Genomic DNA, 17,922 nt, shown 5'->3' on the forward strand with positions numbered 1-17,922 from the left:
CGCCCGGTTTTGGGGGCTGCAGCGGGGCTGGCAGCCTGGGTGGCTGCCTGTACAGCCAGCGCCCTTTAAGCGGAGCCTGGAGCTTCACAGCTTAGGCGTGTAGTCAGTTTAATCACACCCAAGTAGAAGAGATGTGGTTTCTTCTTCTGGCGGTGCTGCAGCTCGTCCCCGAGAACCGGCGTGTCGAGCTGGCTGCTGCCCCAAGACCCGCAGGACCTTTCCCCCGCTTGCCGAGGACGGGCGCCCAGCTCTGGCCACGACACAGGCAGCGGGACCGACCGGGGTTCCCCCACGGAGTGGCCTTGGCTTTACAAGACTGCTGGGAATAAAAACTGGCTCTGAGGCCATACCAGCCGCCCGCCTTGCAGCTGCAGGGAGGGGGGAGGACGGAATGGTACGCCAGGAGCAAGTCGTTGAGGCTTTATTTGGGAAAGGCCTGGAAAGACATTGCTCATCACCGTGCAGGCAGGCACAGCTCCACCCGCCCAGTCCCTAGCAGAGAGCTTTTGTTTAATACACCCAACGCTCGCCGCTATCGCTCGGCTTCTGCAGCAAGCGTGTAGATCAGATCTAGACAGTAGTTTAGCCTGCTCTCTGCTACAGACGTGATGGTGGAGCAGCGCCGGGATGGAGCAGGCTTCTTCTGGGCATTTCTTTGATGGTTAGATGTCTACAGTTTTTTGGAAGGTGTAATGCTGTACCTATAACAGGAGGACCGTGTGCCATCATTTTCAGATAATCCTTCCCAGCCTAGCCAGTCCTTAGCCCAAAACGTGCCTGCAAGGGTTTAGGTACCTGGAGTAAACCCAGCTCGGTTTTGGTCTCCATGTGCCCTCTGCCGGGCGGCATCAGCTGGAGGCAACCATGGAGTCGGAGCCCGCGGAGATTTTCTTAACCAAGCACAGCCCCTTTTAGAGCTAAAATTTGTTTCTACTAATGCAGCACCCTTCTCCCTGCCAAGAAAGCAAGCATCGAGCCGGAGTGCGCCGCAGCCATCGCACAGAGCCACGCTCAGAAACCCCTCCCGGGGCTGGGGACTTTCTGCGGGCACCATCCCCTGTGCCTGTGGGACCCACTGGCCCCGCCTGGTACATACAGCTAAGGAGACAAGAGATTTTATTGTGTTTTATTTAGTAAAATGTTAAAATAAATAAATACAAATTGATCAGATGCTCTGTACCCCCTCCCCCCCCAACTTTAATTTGCTAAAATCTAAACACATTTGTACCAAAACTGAAACCACAAGGGACTTGAAGGCAGCAAAGAGACTGCAGATCACTATGAGCATCAGGCTAAAAAAAATAGAGATATTTAAAAAACCCAAACCAGCTCATGAGTCGGTGTTCTCATGATGTGATTCTGTGACAACAGAGCGGTACCGGTCAGAAAGGGCATTTTACACCAGGGCCTGCAAAGACGGGAGATTGGTGGGGAGAGGGGCAGCACGGGCGGCACCGGCTCACGGAGGGCAGAGCCATGGCTTTGCCGTGCGGAAACCCAGCCGGGAGAGAAGCTGCCACCGTCCCCTGGCAGCCGCCAGAACTGGGGGCTGTTCACCAAAAGCACCTGGAGAAAGTCGGGCAGGCTGGGGGGGGACCGGGGCTCGGAGACACGGCGCCCTTCAGCGTCAGCTCCTGGTCCGACCCCAAGCCAGGACTCCCGCTCTACAGCTTGGTCTCGGGTAAGACGCTGGGGGTGTGGGGGCACGGGACGAAGCAGGGCACATAGGCAGGGTGGTGGCATCAACAAGTCTACCGAGATGGTGCCGGCATGATCACAGGAACATGAAGCTGTGATCGAGGCCTGAGTATTTTCTCTACACAAGCAGAGCTGCCTTCGCAACCCGCCTGCCCTCAGCTGCGGACGACATGGTGGGTGTTTGCAGATTAGAGCCAGTCAGCCCCCGAAAGATGAAGTACCGTGTGGGAAGCCACCCCACCACCGCACCAGGACCTCCCGGGCGAGCTGCAGCTCACCACCACTCCTCTGCACCACGGGCTCCACCGCTGTTAACACTGCAAAGTTGTTTCCTTCCTCGGCAGGAGCCTGACCAGGTTGGCACTAGCTGTCTTCCTCCCTTGCTTCATCTTTGCTTAATGTAGTTTGCAACAGCACCCTCGTGCTTTGCTTCTGCGGGACTATGAGAGACGGCCAGGGTGCTTCTGCCAGCGTAAGAGGGTGCCTGGGGGGGCCCTGCAGCTGTAACTGGAGTGGAGCAGCCCGTGGGGCACGACCGCCTGTTGGCTCTGGTCGCGTGGGGCTGCAGGGAAGCTGTCCGAGCCTCAGGGGTTTATGTGGTAGCAAAAACCCTCCTTAAGGAAGGTCTTGGCTGCCCGTCACGTATGGCATCAGGAACGACTCAGAGACAACGTACCTTCGGGAAGGGAGAGCTGACGGGTAAGATGCTACTCCTGGCTCGAGAGTCAATCACTGTTTTGATGCCAGTGATAATTAAAGTAAAGAAACATATGAGACTATGATTAGAAATTACACATTAGCCCAGAACAAGCAGAAACACGCAGCCTGCTGCCGCACCCAGCACGGAGCGTGACTGCACCTCTTCTTTCAACAGTGCCCGTTCCCAGTGCCTGCAGCCCATGAAAAACAGCTCTTGCAGCGTCAGAACTGCCGGTACCCGCATTACGGAGGGGAACGCGAAGCACAGAGGCATTCTTCCTTTCTCTTTTAAATAAGTGCCCTCCCTCCCTCAATTTTGGCATGCCCCGCCTGATGGATCTGGATAACGAGCAAGGGGAGGCCCCTGCCCTTGCTTGCACAAGCACAGCGTCTTCCCAGCGCAGCTGCATTATCAACCCTCAGCGCTGGGGATCCAAAATCATGGGTGGCCACTGAACACAGCCCCGGGGAGCTGGCCTCTGCCGCTGCTGGACCTGCATAAGCGACCGCCTCCCTTCCCCGCCTGAGCTACACCCCCAAAGCCATTCTGGTTGCTCACTATGAAAAGTGATTTCTCGAAGCTCAGAGGCAACAACACTTCATTTCTTTTCCAACAACACAGAAAAAAGAAGGCAGGCAACAGAAAGGCAGGAATTGGTCGAGATCTACGTTTTCCAGTGCAAATTTAGGAAAAAGAAAAAAGATGCAAATTCCCCAGGTGGTGAAAAGCCTGCTGAATGCCAGCAGACTGATACTGCTCACTGCTCGCTGCTTTCTGCTGCTGTCTTTCCATGCTACCTCTCCACCCAGGACAGAGAGAGCCAAGCTTACAAGGCTTTTGAGTTTCCCAGGCGCTCCCGATAGTAAACATGCTCTTAAGTACTTCTTCCTTCCTAGATGGGGACTGGGCTGAGTTTCTCTGTCTGAAGCATTTGACACCTGCTTGCATACTACAGAGTGAAGAACAGACACAGAGGCCTTACTACCCTGCTAACGCAGTATAGCCGGGACAGCCATTCTCCCAGGAAGGTGCCCCATGGGCTGCTGCTTAATGTAGCCTTGATGCAGGCCCTCAGCACGGCTCTCCAAGCTCAGCTCCCCAAGGGTTACGTTAAACTTACCACATGCCCCTGTCTAGCTGCACTGGTGAACTGCCTTTTTACACGTGTCCCTAAATAAACCAGATCCTAAGAAAACAGGGAGGCATTGCTGCACAGAGGGGTTTTGGCACAGAACCGCCAGACGTGATGGCCCAGAGAACAGGAACCTTGCACAGATACTCCAAGAGGCAACCGAGAAGTACCTGACTCACAGGTCCTGCCCGGCATCATCTCCTCTGCTCACTCGGGACCCAGGACCCCTGGAAGCTGACACTGGTTTCAACTAGGCTGATTGTGACACTCGAACTAGGAAGGTGCAACTACACTGGCAAGCTGAACCTTTGGCTAGTCCCGGGAATATTTCTAGCCAGGGAAATTTTTAATTAATTCAGTCCAGATTAGAGCAGGTTCTGGCTGCCCCAAGGTCTGCTTGATCTGCCTTGTCCCACGTTGTAGCACAGAAGTCAAACAAGGCTCCGGTCAGGATGGGATGACTCGGCAGCACAAGCAGAGCTAGCGATGTCTTAGTGCCCACTTCCTTCCCCATCTGCAGCTAAGAAGCTCTTTTCTCCCACCACACTTGGTCCTTTTGGAACACAGATCAATCCAAGTCAGAAATTGAGGTAGGAGAAACACCCTTTTTGTTCCAGTCTTTCCATTGTAATTTCAAACCCTGTAACTGCAGGGATACCCGTCTCCTCATAATGGAGTCCTATTTCCCTCCTGGATTTTTCCTACCCTCACTTTCCCTCCTTCTCATCTCTTTCCTTTTCTTCTCTCTGCTCTGCTTTACCCCACATAATCTTCCTTTCTTTTGCTCCTCGCGCTTCCCTTCTTCCTTTCCCCTGTCTCCAGCTCTGTACCCCTTCTCACTGCCCTTCCTTCTGAAAAGAGGCTTCTGTCCTTTCCTTTGTCCCTGCAGCACCCACCTCTGGACAGGGGAGATGAGAAGCCCTGGCCCGACTGTTCTCATGCGACAGACGCCAGCGCAGCACAGCCATTTTCACTGCGCCAACGCTCTTGGCGAGCCTGTTTTCCATTCACTACTCAGGTAGTTTAGTAACACTGACAGGGGATAGAGAGAGACCCTCACACAGGTAAGGTCTTGGTTTTCCGAAACAAGCCCACATCTTAAATTAACCTCTAGGAGAGGTGTCTTTTCATGGGTCTATAATTACCAAGCTTATCAGTGCATGGTATAAATAATTTTCTTTATTGGCAAGTTTCAACTATGTGCTCAGCCTATACAAGACACAATGATGCAGAAAGTTCTTGTCCCAGATAAAAGATAAACATGGGGGAAATGGGAGCTAAAGGTAAAGGATAAAGTGAGTCATATTTTTCAAGTATTACATTCCGTTCTGTAGGTGTTACAAACAGGACTGAGACTTAAAGAAGGATCTGAGTAAGACGGCAATAACCTGGAGACAAGATGTCTGCAGCTCTTGTGTTTTCCTAATCCCACCTGATTTTTAGGGCATTCCCTGGTCCAGGTCTGACCACTGAAAACAAGGATCCAACAGCGTGTTGCTGCGAGGCTCGCTCGCGTGCCCTCAGGACAAGTACCTAGCTGGCTGTTGGAAGGGTTCTTCAGAGACCTTTTGCCTTCTGAAATGCCAGAAACTACGGAATCCACATAGTGCTTGGGAATGGCCTTTGCTGAGGTAGTTTGTTGGCCAGGCAAGCCTAAGCGCCAAATGAAATTAGCTGCACAACAAAACATCTTCCTCTTTCTCCAGGTTCCTGACTCTTCTGAAGAGTTTCGACATACTTGTCAGAAAACTCTCTGCGGTAACCCAGCAAGGCTGAACTTGCCCTGGATCTTCAGAATCCCAAGGGAGGACAAATGGAGGTGAAGAAGGGTCAAAACAGTTCTGAAAATTCTGCCCACAGGGGGCATGGTGCGCAAGGAAGTGTAATATTGGTATTTCAGTGGTTATCTGAGCAGCTCACCGAGAGGGGCCCTCAGCAAAAGAGTGAATTTTGGTTTGACATCTGAATATGATATTTTAAAAACATGTTTCATTAAAAAAAACATATTCATCATTAGTGCTTCAGAAGCAAAGAGGGCAGGGTGCAACCCAGCTGCGGGAAAAAAGAAAGAGAAACATGTGCACTGCAAGTTACAAATATTTTCCACTGTATCCCCATGGGAAGGAAATTTCAGAGTTTAGTTCCTGTATTGTGGGCTGACACAGCTTGGTGGGGCTAAGAGGGAGATTTCACTCTGGGTCCTCCCGAATGCTGATCAGCATGCTGCTTTTCAGGGCTGTCTCTGCAACAGTACAGGGAAGAAGATGATTTGAAGCCAAGGAGGTCAGAATTAGGGTTCACATTTCTACACAGCTGGACTACAGATTTGCTTTCTTAAGTCTGGTCAGCTAGGAAGGATAAAATACAATATTGTTTTTTCTACCAACAACAAAACCTCTTCAATTTCTAGGTTAACAGCTTTTAATTCATATCCCCACCGACAGAAACTTGCTTGCAACAATGTCCTTGTTTTGCCCATGCAAACCATTAGTTCATCCTACTAACATGGTAACTCCTGGCTAATGATGTCCTTGAAGAATCATCCATGCCACTCACCCTACCTGCCAGTCATCCCTAGAAGTATTGCCTTTACTGCGTTCTGTACCGCACTAAAACCACTGCTGGCTCTAAACGAAGAGAAGGAGAATACTAATGATAATACTAATTCTTCTAGCCAGCTCACACGCTCGCTTTCCCACTCTGACCACAACACACCTTTACAGCTGTTTAAAGAACAGATTGCAAGGAGAATGGAAAAAACTACTTCTGCAATGCTTACTCTGTTTCTGAGCAAAGAAGCAGGGTGACTTCTTAAAGCCCTCAGCACTGGGCTGAGAGCCAGGGCCGTCTCTGATATGAGCTTCCTCTGTGGTCTCATCTCCTCCTTTATAACAGAGATTTAAAAGCAACTTACTTCCCACCAATGACAAGCAATGACATAGGAATTAGTTAATATCTTGATGGTGGTTTGGAAGCACAAAACACCAGTCATTATGACAGCTTCCCAAAAAGCAGAAGTTTTAGTACAAACTCACTCTATCTCAAATATTACATGAGAAAAAAAAAAACACAACCCAATCCAAACCCAGAAGACAAGCTTGAGCTTTAAGCTGTCAAAGAGTTTAAATTTCTCCCTTGATTGGAACCTCTGAGAGCAGCTAGAAAAAAACCACTTTCCTCTGTATTTAGCAAATGCCAATTCCCCTTCCACCCTATTGTTGCTAATTGGGCAGCGATAACCCCAATTTACTTGTGTCTATATTGCAGCATCATTGCCAGTGTCAGTGCAGCCCTGGGAATGCTCCTTGCCTATTGACTGATACTGCTGCAGAGCCAGCAGGGAAAGCATCCAAACAGGATCAGCAAGAGAGAGAGAGAAAACTACCTAGCAGCATCAAAAAGTCTAAGCTAAGATCATTTCTCTGCCAGGTAATGATTAACTAAAGGCGTCCTTTTACCGTCTGGAACACAAATGCTGTTACAAAAGGGACATAAAAGTCTATACTTATCTACTCGGATTCTGGAGACAAGCAGATGCCTCAGAAAAGCAGTAATAGCTGTTTTAACATCTCCTGGCTGGTTAACTGCGCTCAAATTTAAATATGGCTACCAGTGAATTTCACTTCCATCCCCTCCTGAATTGGCAAAGAAAACAGAGGACTATCAAGTCTTCAGGCATAGCTTGCTACCCTCAGATAGTGCAGTGCTTCCAAGAGAGCTCAGAAGATAACACCAGAAATAAGAACATGAGAACCATGAAGACTCAGCGCACCTATCCCTAGAGACTGTCTCTTACCAGGAATGTACTTGATGCTTCAGAAGATGATGTTAAGAATTACCCAAGTTGGCCCACTAGAGAACAACCTGGCCAGAAAGGCAGTTTCTCCCGAGTATCTGGCTGTTAGCTGCTGGCTCATATTCTAAAGAAAGAAGGCTCGTGTTCAGTTTGGTTTTCTTCTTCATCCCTTGAAAGACACAGTCCTTTGTTTAAATGCTATGGGTTGCTGGCCCAGTGCTGCCCTATGGTAATGACCCCCACTGGTAACTGGGTTGATGCAAGGACATTTTTAGTTTGATCAGTTTTGACGTCGTCTGCCCAGCTGTCTCCCTGCCACTTGTGCTAACTTATCCTTCCAGCTCTGCTAGTTCCAGAACAGAACTCGAACATCAAAAGACAGAGTTGAGGTTATCACAGGTTCAGCTGAGAAGTACACGTAAGAGTCACTTTCCCAACTACAGAAAATGTGAGAACTCGGGATATCAGTTCTGAGCTCAGAGCTGAAAATAGTGCACACTCCTACAGAAGGAATAAAAGTCATTAAAGGGCAGAAGGGCAACCTAAAGGAGAGGGAAGAAAACAGCTCCAAGAATCCCGCAGATGCATACTTTGCTGTGGCAGCAAAGAGACTCTCTCAGGCTGTGTAGTGTCTGGAGTATTCACTTCTTCTTGCTCAGAAATGCATCCTTGAAATCCAAAGCTTTTCTCTCTTCCACTAGAAACAGCTGAGCAGGTCTGCCTCGCCACCCAACGCATGCTCTCAAGGGCACCGCACCAGGGACTCTGCCTCTGAGTGTGTAGCGGCTCAACTCTGCTCCCACTGGAAGTAAAAGGAGTTTTCCCAGTACTTCCAGTGGAAACGGGGTTTCCCCAAATGTTTATATGCAGTAGTGAAACTAGGCAGCTCTGGGACACAACCCTAAGTGACCAGAATCAGCACTCTAAACTGAGACAGACCCCACAATAATAGGAAGCACAAGGCAAGCTTTGCCATTTACAGTGAAAAGATTATACGCAAGAGATGAACTTCTTAAACAACAGGATATAACCGAAGGCGATTTCAGTCCAACCAACTCACTGTCTTTCATTCTCAAGCTCTAATCAGTCCATATCACAAAACTATAGAAGCCTTAAATAAGCACGCTGCCAATTGCTTTTCTCTGGGTTACAAACACATGAAAGAATGGGGGAGATATGGTAACAGCAGAGACAAGCCTGGCAGATCCTCCAGGTGGGGTGAGATCCAGCACTGTAGGATTTGATTCTCTTTAGAGTTTAGCCAGTAGCATGTATGGTATTATCTACGGAAACTGTCCCATTGGATTTTAAAACACAAACACAGCAGAATGTCATCATAAATAAGCAAAGTCTGTGTTAAAAAATTCTAAGTACACAGCATTTTCTCCAGTTCTGACACCTTTTTAATAGAAATCACTTGTTTAGGAAACAAATAGCACTTTTGTAATTTTTTTTTTTTTTACAATGTTTCTTACCTTGATCTTATTTTAAGTAACACTAGGAAGACCTCAATATCTTTTATTTTCCTTTTTAATTTAAAAAAGTTGGTTTTTTTCCCCCAGATACAAAGATTTTGCCCTTGCATAAAAAAACAGTGCCCAAAACGATGACACAAGGACTCACAAAGACTCACTGTATCTCACTGACACTATTACTTCTAATCTATACCATGCAAGGTCCCATCTACCTCTTTAATTAGACTGTCAGCCTGAAAAACAGCTTTTCTATTCCTTATTTAGTTCTTGTTACCAAAAGAAGAGAAAGGAAGTGAAAGAAAAGGACATTTCTCTGTTCAGTTCACACATCTGGGTCATGTGCTACTTTGTTCAGGATACCTTTGTTGTTTATAAATATAGAAAAGGGTTGGAATCTCGTTTTCAAGTAATCGATGCACATTTTCTCTTGGGACACCTCCATCCAATGCTCCAAGCTGACCCTGGATTCTGGCCCTCTATTTTCCCATTCCCAACATAGGCTTTCTGGATGAGTGTGAGGACCCAAACCAATTCTGCAAAGCATGTCTGTTGTTTAATGTGAAGAAATAGGATTAACCCAAAGCTATTGGGACAGTAGATCCTCAGCCTGTACATGTGCTGGTTACTCAGTGAAAAGTCCATCTCCTTTCCTTTTGTACATCTCCTGTCTAAACAATAGTAAATACTGCTTATTTGATAGACTTGTCCCTTCTGGGCACTGGGATTTGATAATTTATATTTCTGGTTTTTTTGGTTTAATAGTACTGAGAGTTTAGAAACAGGAAAAGCCCACAGGCTCTTTGGACTTGTTTTTGTTTTCCCCTAGCTAAACAAACTGTTCTGCAAATAAGGATTTGAAACCTGCTCTCCTCCCCCATCCCTGCTCCTCACCCCAAACAAAAATAAAACAAACCTATAGTGGCTGTGGAGGCTGCTGCAGGCACACACTGGTGTAAAATATAGAGAGAGTAAATATATTATTTCACTTGGCATGGTGCTGGCAAAGAACCCCCAGCTGGCACTATTCATGTAACATGATCCAAACTTTGCATGTACACACAGAATAAGAAGGATCAATTGGCAAACTCCGGTGCCGCCTGGCACAAGCATCTTCACGCTCTCTCTGGAACCAAAGAACTAAAGAATTCTGCACTTTCCAGAAGAAATCCGGTTTTGCTTTTCTAGAGTTTCGTTATTTTGCTCTTCCTCCCCGCCGCCACCTCCCTTGGCTCCTTCTTAACTTCACTGTGTTATTTAGTCTCATCGCCCTTGTTACAGTTCACCATGCAGCTCTGGGAAGGGGAGGGGGCTAAGGTGGAGGTGGCAGCATTAGTATTGTTAGTGGAGTCCATGCCATTGGAGATGGCTACTGAATTGACCTCAGAGTTTATGGGTTTTGAAAGGTCGATGCCTTGGATGAGGCGGATCAGCTGTTTTACCTTCTCCAAGGAGCTGTGCATCTCCTTCTGTTTTGCAAGGATGGTATTCTTCATTTCCATGCATTTCTGCAGCAAAACAGAAAAGCAGTAGTAAGTTCAAGCTTATGAATGAAAGAAGGTAAGAGAAAGAATATGATGTTCACAGATCTAAATGTAAGTATGCAGAAAAGATTGCAGCTACAATTTCACCTTCCCAGCCGAGAAGGAAAAGAGTCTCAGGGCTGTGCTCACAGGAGAATTCGTATTTGCAGGCTGAGGAATTAAATTGCCAGTACATAGCTGGCACCTGGTATGGCCCAAGGTGTTTTGCAAATCCACACAGACAGCTCCATCCTTTTGTCTTCCTTTTGAAGGGAAACCTCCAAATACATGTTCTTGTTATTTTTCTATTAGTATTGCATTGCTGAAATTTCTTTAGCTCAGATCTGCAAACTCAGGCATCCTACTGCAGCTGACTGCTGACAGCGTGTCTGCGTGCTGCTAATGGGATACAGCCTTTGCTTTCACATACATTTTAGCAAAAACATCACTTCCTCCTCTCAATAAATAAAGGGGCACTTGAAAAGAAAACCAAGCCCTTCCTCACTGGAAAATCTTATTTTGTGGCCACTTCTTTCTCTTAGAAGCGGTAGTAACCTAGCTAGCTCATCAGTTAAGAGTCAGGGTAAAATAACTTTAAAAAAAAAAGCCCACAAATGATGTTTCAAGGGTGAAAAACGGCTTATATCTGTATTTGAAACTCTCAACAAGGAGGAGATGGTAGCTATGTCTGTAACATGCAGGTTCTTACATGAAGATGGCAACCTTCCCACATTTTTTAAACCTTTTATCTATGCTGATCTCCAGACACTGTTGTTTTCAACTTTACCATTTTCACATGCAGCTCACGGCATCATAAAAACACCACAAAATTTATACCTAATGTGTCTTTTTTGGACAGTTCCAATGAAACTATAAACAATGGCTTGATCATAGTTCCACTGGAGAATTTGACTTAATCTACTGCCCACAGACAATAATGCTCTGGGTCGTGTTTGTCACCTGCTGATATTATAGCTCACCACACATCTACAATATACAATATGGATCACGTATAAGTGACTCCATTTAAGTATACGTTGCCTGTATTTCTTTCCTGCTCCCCAAAGTCCTAAAAAAGCACAGGAAAGTGCCCACTCAGTTCTCAGTAAATCCAGTGGAAGACAGGTCTAGTACATGGAGTCACTCTATAGTTTTCTCTCTGCATTCTGGCACCAGAACACAGGTGCAGAGCTATTTGGGAGGGCAATACTCACTGTTATAGAATTGCTGAGCTGTTTGACCTTCTGCTCTAGTTGTTCTCTTTCCTGTTTTAAATCTGAACTCCATTTAAGTAGTTTCTGTTTTTCCTCTTCTTTTGCTACAAAACAGAGTATTAAGCAGAATATTTAAAATATTCCTGTTACAACAGTGGACAGAGGCTCTAAACTGGTTCATGTAAAGAGGGTAATTGTGTTTAAAGTCAATTCAACAACTTGTGCACTAAATCACACCTAAATTTCACCTACATACACAAGAGCATGACAGAAGGCTTAACAAATATTTAGACTGCTATTTTCACTTCATTAGTGATTTAAGGTTCCTCCAATTTAATTTCCTTTTGTAAATGAAGTACCATTCTATGCCATTCCCAAAATAACATTTTCCATTATTAAAAGTGAAAGGAAAGTGTTGTTCCCCATTTTCCTACCTGCTTTATATGCAATATATGAATGAACAATTGCTAAAGTTCCTGGCCATGGGATTGCTTCTTCCTTCTTTAGCATCTAAAAGAAAAGCATTTAGAGGTTTAGCTGGTACACAATCTACCTCTAGGAAAGCAAAAAGGAGAGAGAGGAACAGGGAAAGACTAAGGATTTTCTTTTATAGCTATCATTAGTCTCAGCCCTGTTAACATGAAGCTTCGCAGACCTGTTCTGAAATTTAACAGAGGGAATTATTCACAACTGTACTGTGGCTCCCACAAAGCAGGCCTTTTTCTTACAAATGTCAGCATTTTCTCAAATTCCCTCCATAGCCACAAATAAACTCTACTAATAAAACTGAACAACTTAAAAGAGGAATTAAAGGATAGTATGTCTGAACTCAAACTTGCCAGGGAATATAAACATTATTTCATGGTTCAGACAAATTGCTGATCTTAGTTGTTTTGGGAGAAAACTTTTCATGGCACAGAGCAGTCTCCACACCATATATTCAAACATCACGCTTCCTGGCTAATAAAACATGAAACGGTCCTATCTCCCCTTCTTAACAGAATCCTAATAGAGTTGTCAAACCCTCTTTATAAGGGTAAGCACCATTTATGTCTTTCAGATCCTTCCTACATATTCCTTCCTAACAAACTCTATTTTGAGAGGAAAGACACGTATTGTGTCTTTTTAATAAGTGAATCAGAGGGGCGTCTCAGAAGATAGAGGACTCGGTCACTTTACAGTGAAATAACTCACATTTTTTTCCCCCTAATTTTGTGGGAAACTATCACACAAGTATGAAGAGGAGGGATAAGGTGAGAATAGGCAAGAGTGGGAGTAGGGAAGTGGTAACACCCCCTCCTCACTTGCAACTACTGACCAAGTCATTTGAGTTTTGCATTTTCATTCTTCTGAACAGCATATTCTGAACAGGCTGTCTTCCTATGTTACCATCTGGCTAACTGAAGGTCACGTGGGCGACAAAGCAATATGCTCAATCAGACAGAATGCTAACAGCTTCAGGCTGCTGATTATCAGCAATCCTTTGCAATTTCTGGAGTTCCATGTAAGGGTTAGGAATACAATAGTTTACTTCTTTGTCTGTAATCTCAATGCAATTATAAACAAAATATTAACATATCATCTGTTCACTTCAATTGTGTACTTTCAGAAAGGGATCTGGAAGGAAGAAGAACCAAATCGTTCACTTATCCTCATTATACTGATGCTGGATGATATTATTAAAGAGATCGCTGAAGACAACCTCTCTGATATTTGATTTACCTGAGTAAAGAGGGGCTTATATTTGCTCTGTCTATTGAGGTAGGCTTGTTCAAATATTTTATTTATTTGTCCAGAATAATATACTAATAACTTTTGAAGAAACAATGAGCAGGAAAATTTCTATGGGTCATAGAGAACCTTTCCCAAAAGTTTGTGTGCTTTGGCCCAGAAAAAGAGTAAAAACAAGGGTAACAAATAAGGACCCCAAATCTGGGAGCAAGACTTAACAGTTTTGTATCTGCATGCATCCCAACAGAGGTAATTCGATCAAATTCACACAAGCCTTATTACAGATTAAACAGATTTGTTCAGTGTCAGACTGTCTCGATCTAAGTAAGCCAAGTGATCTGGTTATTTTCTTTAACGCGGAAAAAGTCTGTATAGTGCATTGTGTATAATTCTCCCTGTCAGTCAAACAATACCTGGTCTTGACATTTGGGACAGATCCACATGCCCTTGGGAATGGTTTTCAGAGGCGGGTCCAGACAGTCCAGGTGATAAACACGTGAACATGTGTCACACATCAGCAACTGCCCGCTTTTTCTGCAAACACTGCAAAAATCCTCATGGATATCACCCTATAAAATTGAGGGGAAGGGGTGTGGGTGAAAGAAAAAGAGAGAGAGAGAAGGCAAAAAGTGAACTTTGACCTTTGAGATCTACATTCTAGTTGAATGCAAAGTTTACAGCACAAACTATGTCTAAGGGGATTCCAAACGGTCAAACCCTTTTTAGGACGTGAAACAGGAAAACCAGGCAGGACATCAGAAACACTGACATCTGTCCTCCCAAACACTCCCTCTGTCCTCCCAAGGCAAAATGTTACAGCAAACACTTATTACCATAGCTTCTCTTAACAACTGCTACCCCATAGCCTGTCTTCTTTAACATTCCCCCTTTACCCTGCTTTTTTTTGCCTGAAGTGATGAGCTACCCACTTTCTTAACCCTTCTCATTTCTGGATGTAAGCACAACTCCACTTCGGGAATGCTGATGAGGCTGTCTCTTGCCAGTAATAGTATGTAAGAAACCCCAGCTGAGTGACTTAAAAAAAACACTGTCAAGTATTTAGGTCACCTTTAAAAATGAAACTGGAAGGAAAAGGTGTTGTGCTTGTAAATGAAAAAGAACAGAATGAATTATGTTCTGAGACAATTCTTTTTACTTCACTTAGGTTACCTCAAATTGCACCAAAAAAGCTGTGACTCAAGATTTTCTCATTCTCTATAGGGAGAGTTTTATGTTTCATCACTAACATAGGCTGAGAGCCAGGATGAGGGAATACCAAGAGAGATTTTCTGAGATTTTCTAACTAAGGGGTTTTTTTTAAAGAAGGAATTGAAAACATTACTGGCAGTGTCTCTTAAAAAAACCTAGATTTAATTACTATTCCATCACCGTCAGAGAGAATTTTTTCTACAGCCATTAACTTCCCAGAAAGGTAGGTCTGATTTTGTCACTTTTTCTTCTCTCTCTCTCCTCCTGTTACTCCCATCTCATGCTTGGGGTGGTGGTGGTGTTTCTGTCTGGTTTTCTTTGGGTTTTGGATATTTGAACAAAGAGGCATGAAAGAAAGATGGCTCAGCATCCACAGAGGAGGAGAGGGGCTCTGCAGCGCTCTCCTCTCACCGCTTGTGGCCTGTCCTGGCAACTCGACATATTCAAGGCTGCACCTGGAGTCTGAAATAGGTGCTTCTCACCAACTTCGGTCAAAGCTTCACACACACCAGATCTGCAAGATTGCAACCTTAAGATGTGTGTGTTGAGTCAAACTGCGCGTATACACTCCCCCTGTATGAAATATCAATGGTGCAATGTTTCATTTTGACCCGTACAGTCTTTTCATGTGCGTGAATAAGTTCTATGAACTTGGAGGGATAGCAGACTTGGCCGTGCACATTAAGTTGCCAGGCAAGAAACATGACACTAATCTCTACTACGGATAAAATATTAAATATATTAGAAGAATGACACACAAGTAATCTGCTCAGGTTTCCACTTCCCGTCTCTATTGCTGATGAGGCCTTTCTTCAAAGGGAAGTCTATTCTTCTCTTAATTCCCAAGGTTAGCACTGATGTCATGTTTTGTAAAGGATCAATCTTTAGTGAATTTTCAGTGCCATGTTTTGGTTCCGTAACTCCCAGGGATCATTGAGAGCTGGGTTATGGTATTATTTCATCCTTTAACACCAAAATGTTCCTCAGTGCTAAATGAAGAATTAAGTGAGTGACATTTCATGCTTCTGGTGAAGTGATCTGTGTAACAAGGCTCGGAAGAACTTCTTTTCCTCTATCACGCATTCTGTGAGTACAAGGAAAAGAAGGCAGGCAGGAGATGTCATATAAGCTAAAACAAAATCCTCTGCAACTTCAGGAAAAATTTAAGAGGAAAATTCTCATTCTAGAGTTACATGTGTTAAGATGCTTTGGTTGCCACAGCCTACACGATGGCACTTGGTAAGTGGCTCTGATGCAAAGTTATTCATGTGTTGAAAACCAAACCTTTTTTGTCTAATGTCTAACCCTGCAGAAAGAGACCTACGCGAGAGACACATGCAGTTGCTTCTTGAAGGGGAAACATTTAGAAATTTAGACCCAGAACCTTCTAAATTCAACTGAACACTGCAAAACCTGAAGTGACACAGCTCGTCAGTGTGCAGTGCGGCTGAACGCATTGAGATGACAACACACATGCACAAAATCCACAGTCCTATTTTTGGTAATGCAAAATTCAGGGCATTTCCTCAGAATTAATAACTGGCCTTACCAAAATCCCAGCCACTGTTTGATTCCAAAGAAATGCCCCAGGTTTAATGGGCAGTTAATAAATATATGCACAAAGGGGGGCTGGATTTGATATTGTGACATGCACCCCACTAATCTCAGCTTCTGGACCAGCTCTGTGAAGGCTATAGGCAGCCAACTTAGGCTAGAGCAGAGCTCGCTGAGGCTGCTCTAACACATGCTACAGGCTGAAGAGACTGAAGAATTATTTCAGAACAGAGACCATAAAAGGTGATTTAATGTCACTTTTTGCTCTACTTCCTCTGTACCAAGAGACCAGGAAAATAAATGAAAGCTTTCTGGACAGCTAACAGTTTTCTTTATTTTTATAAACTGTCTAGAGCAGCAGGGCCTGGCTATAGGCAATAGAACTGATTAATACAGTATCCAATCAGAAGTATGTGTAGTTTGTGTGTTTGAGCATGTAATATCCATACTTATATGTACATTTCACTGGAACAACATGGGAAAACTAAATATTCTGCAACAGGAATTGTTCATGACCATATAAAGAAAGATGACCATAATGTATGATGTAAGTGAATTAAGTTATCAGAAGCAATAATAATTCTGGCATTTCCTAACTTCTATGGACTTGACTTTGCAATCTGAATGTTCTCTAATGCTCCTCTCAATTGAAACGTCATTTTGATATAAAAAGTTTGCTAACAAAAAGGCATTTTGTGACCACGGACTTGAACCATCACTAGAATAGAGATTTTTGCACTATTCTTACTGCTGAGTAATTGACCGTCAAAGGCAATTGCTATCTTCCAGGTGAATATGCCACTACTGCAGGAAGGAGAATCACACATAACCAAGTGGTTCACAGCCAATAGCCAAACAGAAAAAAGAATAGATTAAAAAAAAAAAAAGAGAAGTTTTGCTCAATCCTGCCTAGTGCATTACTTCCTTCCTTTTCCCAGGTTCTACTCCTACTTTCTACCCCTCCATCCTCATCACCAATCCCATCTCAAGTTCCTGCTTCATTCTCCTTTCAAACTTTACCCCTCTCATTCAGAGAATGACAATTCAGGAGAAAGGCAAGAAGGCCATTCTGGGCCATGGTGCCTGGAGCCAAGTGCTTGGCCTGATTTGTAATTTTCATATGTTGGCTGAGGACAAAGATTACTCAAGTGCTAACTATCAAATTTCCATTCTAAAGTCTACAGGAATTAGACCTTCTCAGCAAATTAATGCAAAAATACTTCAAAGATGGGCAAAACTGCAGTTTTCTTCTATATCTGTCTGAGGAACTGCTCAATTGTTTTCACTGAGACTTCTGAAATAGCCTTTTACTTAGGCATGCACTTACCATGTTTTCATTTTTACGTCCCCAAAAGCTGGAGGCTGCAACTACAGACAACATTTTCTGTCCTATCTAGAATAAAGAGACCTTTCTATATTCACATCTGCTAACAGTGTAGACCCTCTTCAATATGACATGGACTGGCCTCACTGCCAAAAGAAGTGATCCTGCTTTCTCTATATGCCCAGACGCTCATTTCTATCCCCTGCATGATGTCGGCACAAGAACGCGTGTGTCTATAAAATTAACTGGATTAGGGCACGATCTTGGCTAAGACTAACAATTTTTAGCTATACCAGTTCCCTTATGCAGATAACAATGTGGCCTCAGATCTGTCTGTGCTGGAACGACATAGGAGGCATTTAAGGGATGAGAAAAGACTGCTGGTGACAGGCAGGACAGTTCTTCTCAGTGGTAGCACTGGTAATAAACTGTGGCATAAGCATTTCATTGTATACTGTATTCTACATCTAATTAAGCTGCAAGCTCCTTAAATACAAAAGACGTAATTTTTCTCTTTGTCTTCAGCACGACTTATACTGTTGGTGTTTAAATATATAAATATATAAACT

The 17,922-nt window shown here is 44.3% G+C and overlaps 1 protein-coding gene across 1 annotated transcript in view; it reads right to left on the bottom strand.

Annotated features, from left to right (window-relative positions):
* Positions 1-8,706: 8,706 nt before the first annotated feature.
* The window catches only part of PHF21A (PHD finger protein 21A), a gene marked incomplete at its 5' end in the record, with an annotated part of 27,202 nt that continues 17,986 nt past the window's right edge, over positions 8,707-17,922 (bottom strand). Inside the window, 4 exons of the mRNA XM_009585196.1 lie at positions 8,707-10,306; positions 11,536-11,639; positions 11,970-12,045; positions 13,680-13,835. Of these exons, the coding sequence (XP_009583491.1) occupies positions 10,052-10,306; positions 11,536-11,639; positions 11,970-12,045; positions 13,680-13,835 (591 nt within the window). The remainder of the gene's footprint in view (positions 10,307-11,535; positions 11,640-11,969; positions 12,046-13,679; positions 13,836-17,922) is intronic.

The sequence above is a fragment of the Fulmarus glacialis genome, unplaced genomic scaffold (assembly GCF_000690835.1).
Source record: "Fulmarus glacialis isolate BGI_N327 unplaced genomic scaffold, ASM69083v1 scaffold27389, whole genome shotgun sequence".
Taxonomy (NCBI): Eukaryota; Metazoa; Chordata; class Aves; order Procellariiformes; family Procellariidae; genus Fulmarus; species Fulmarus glacialis.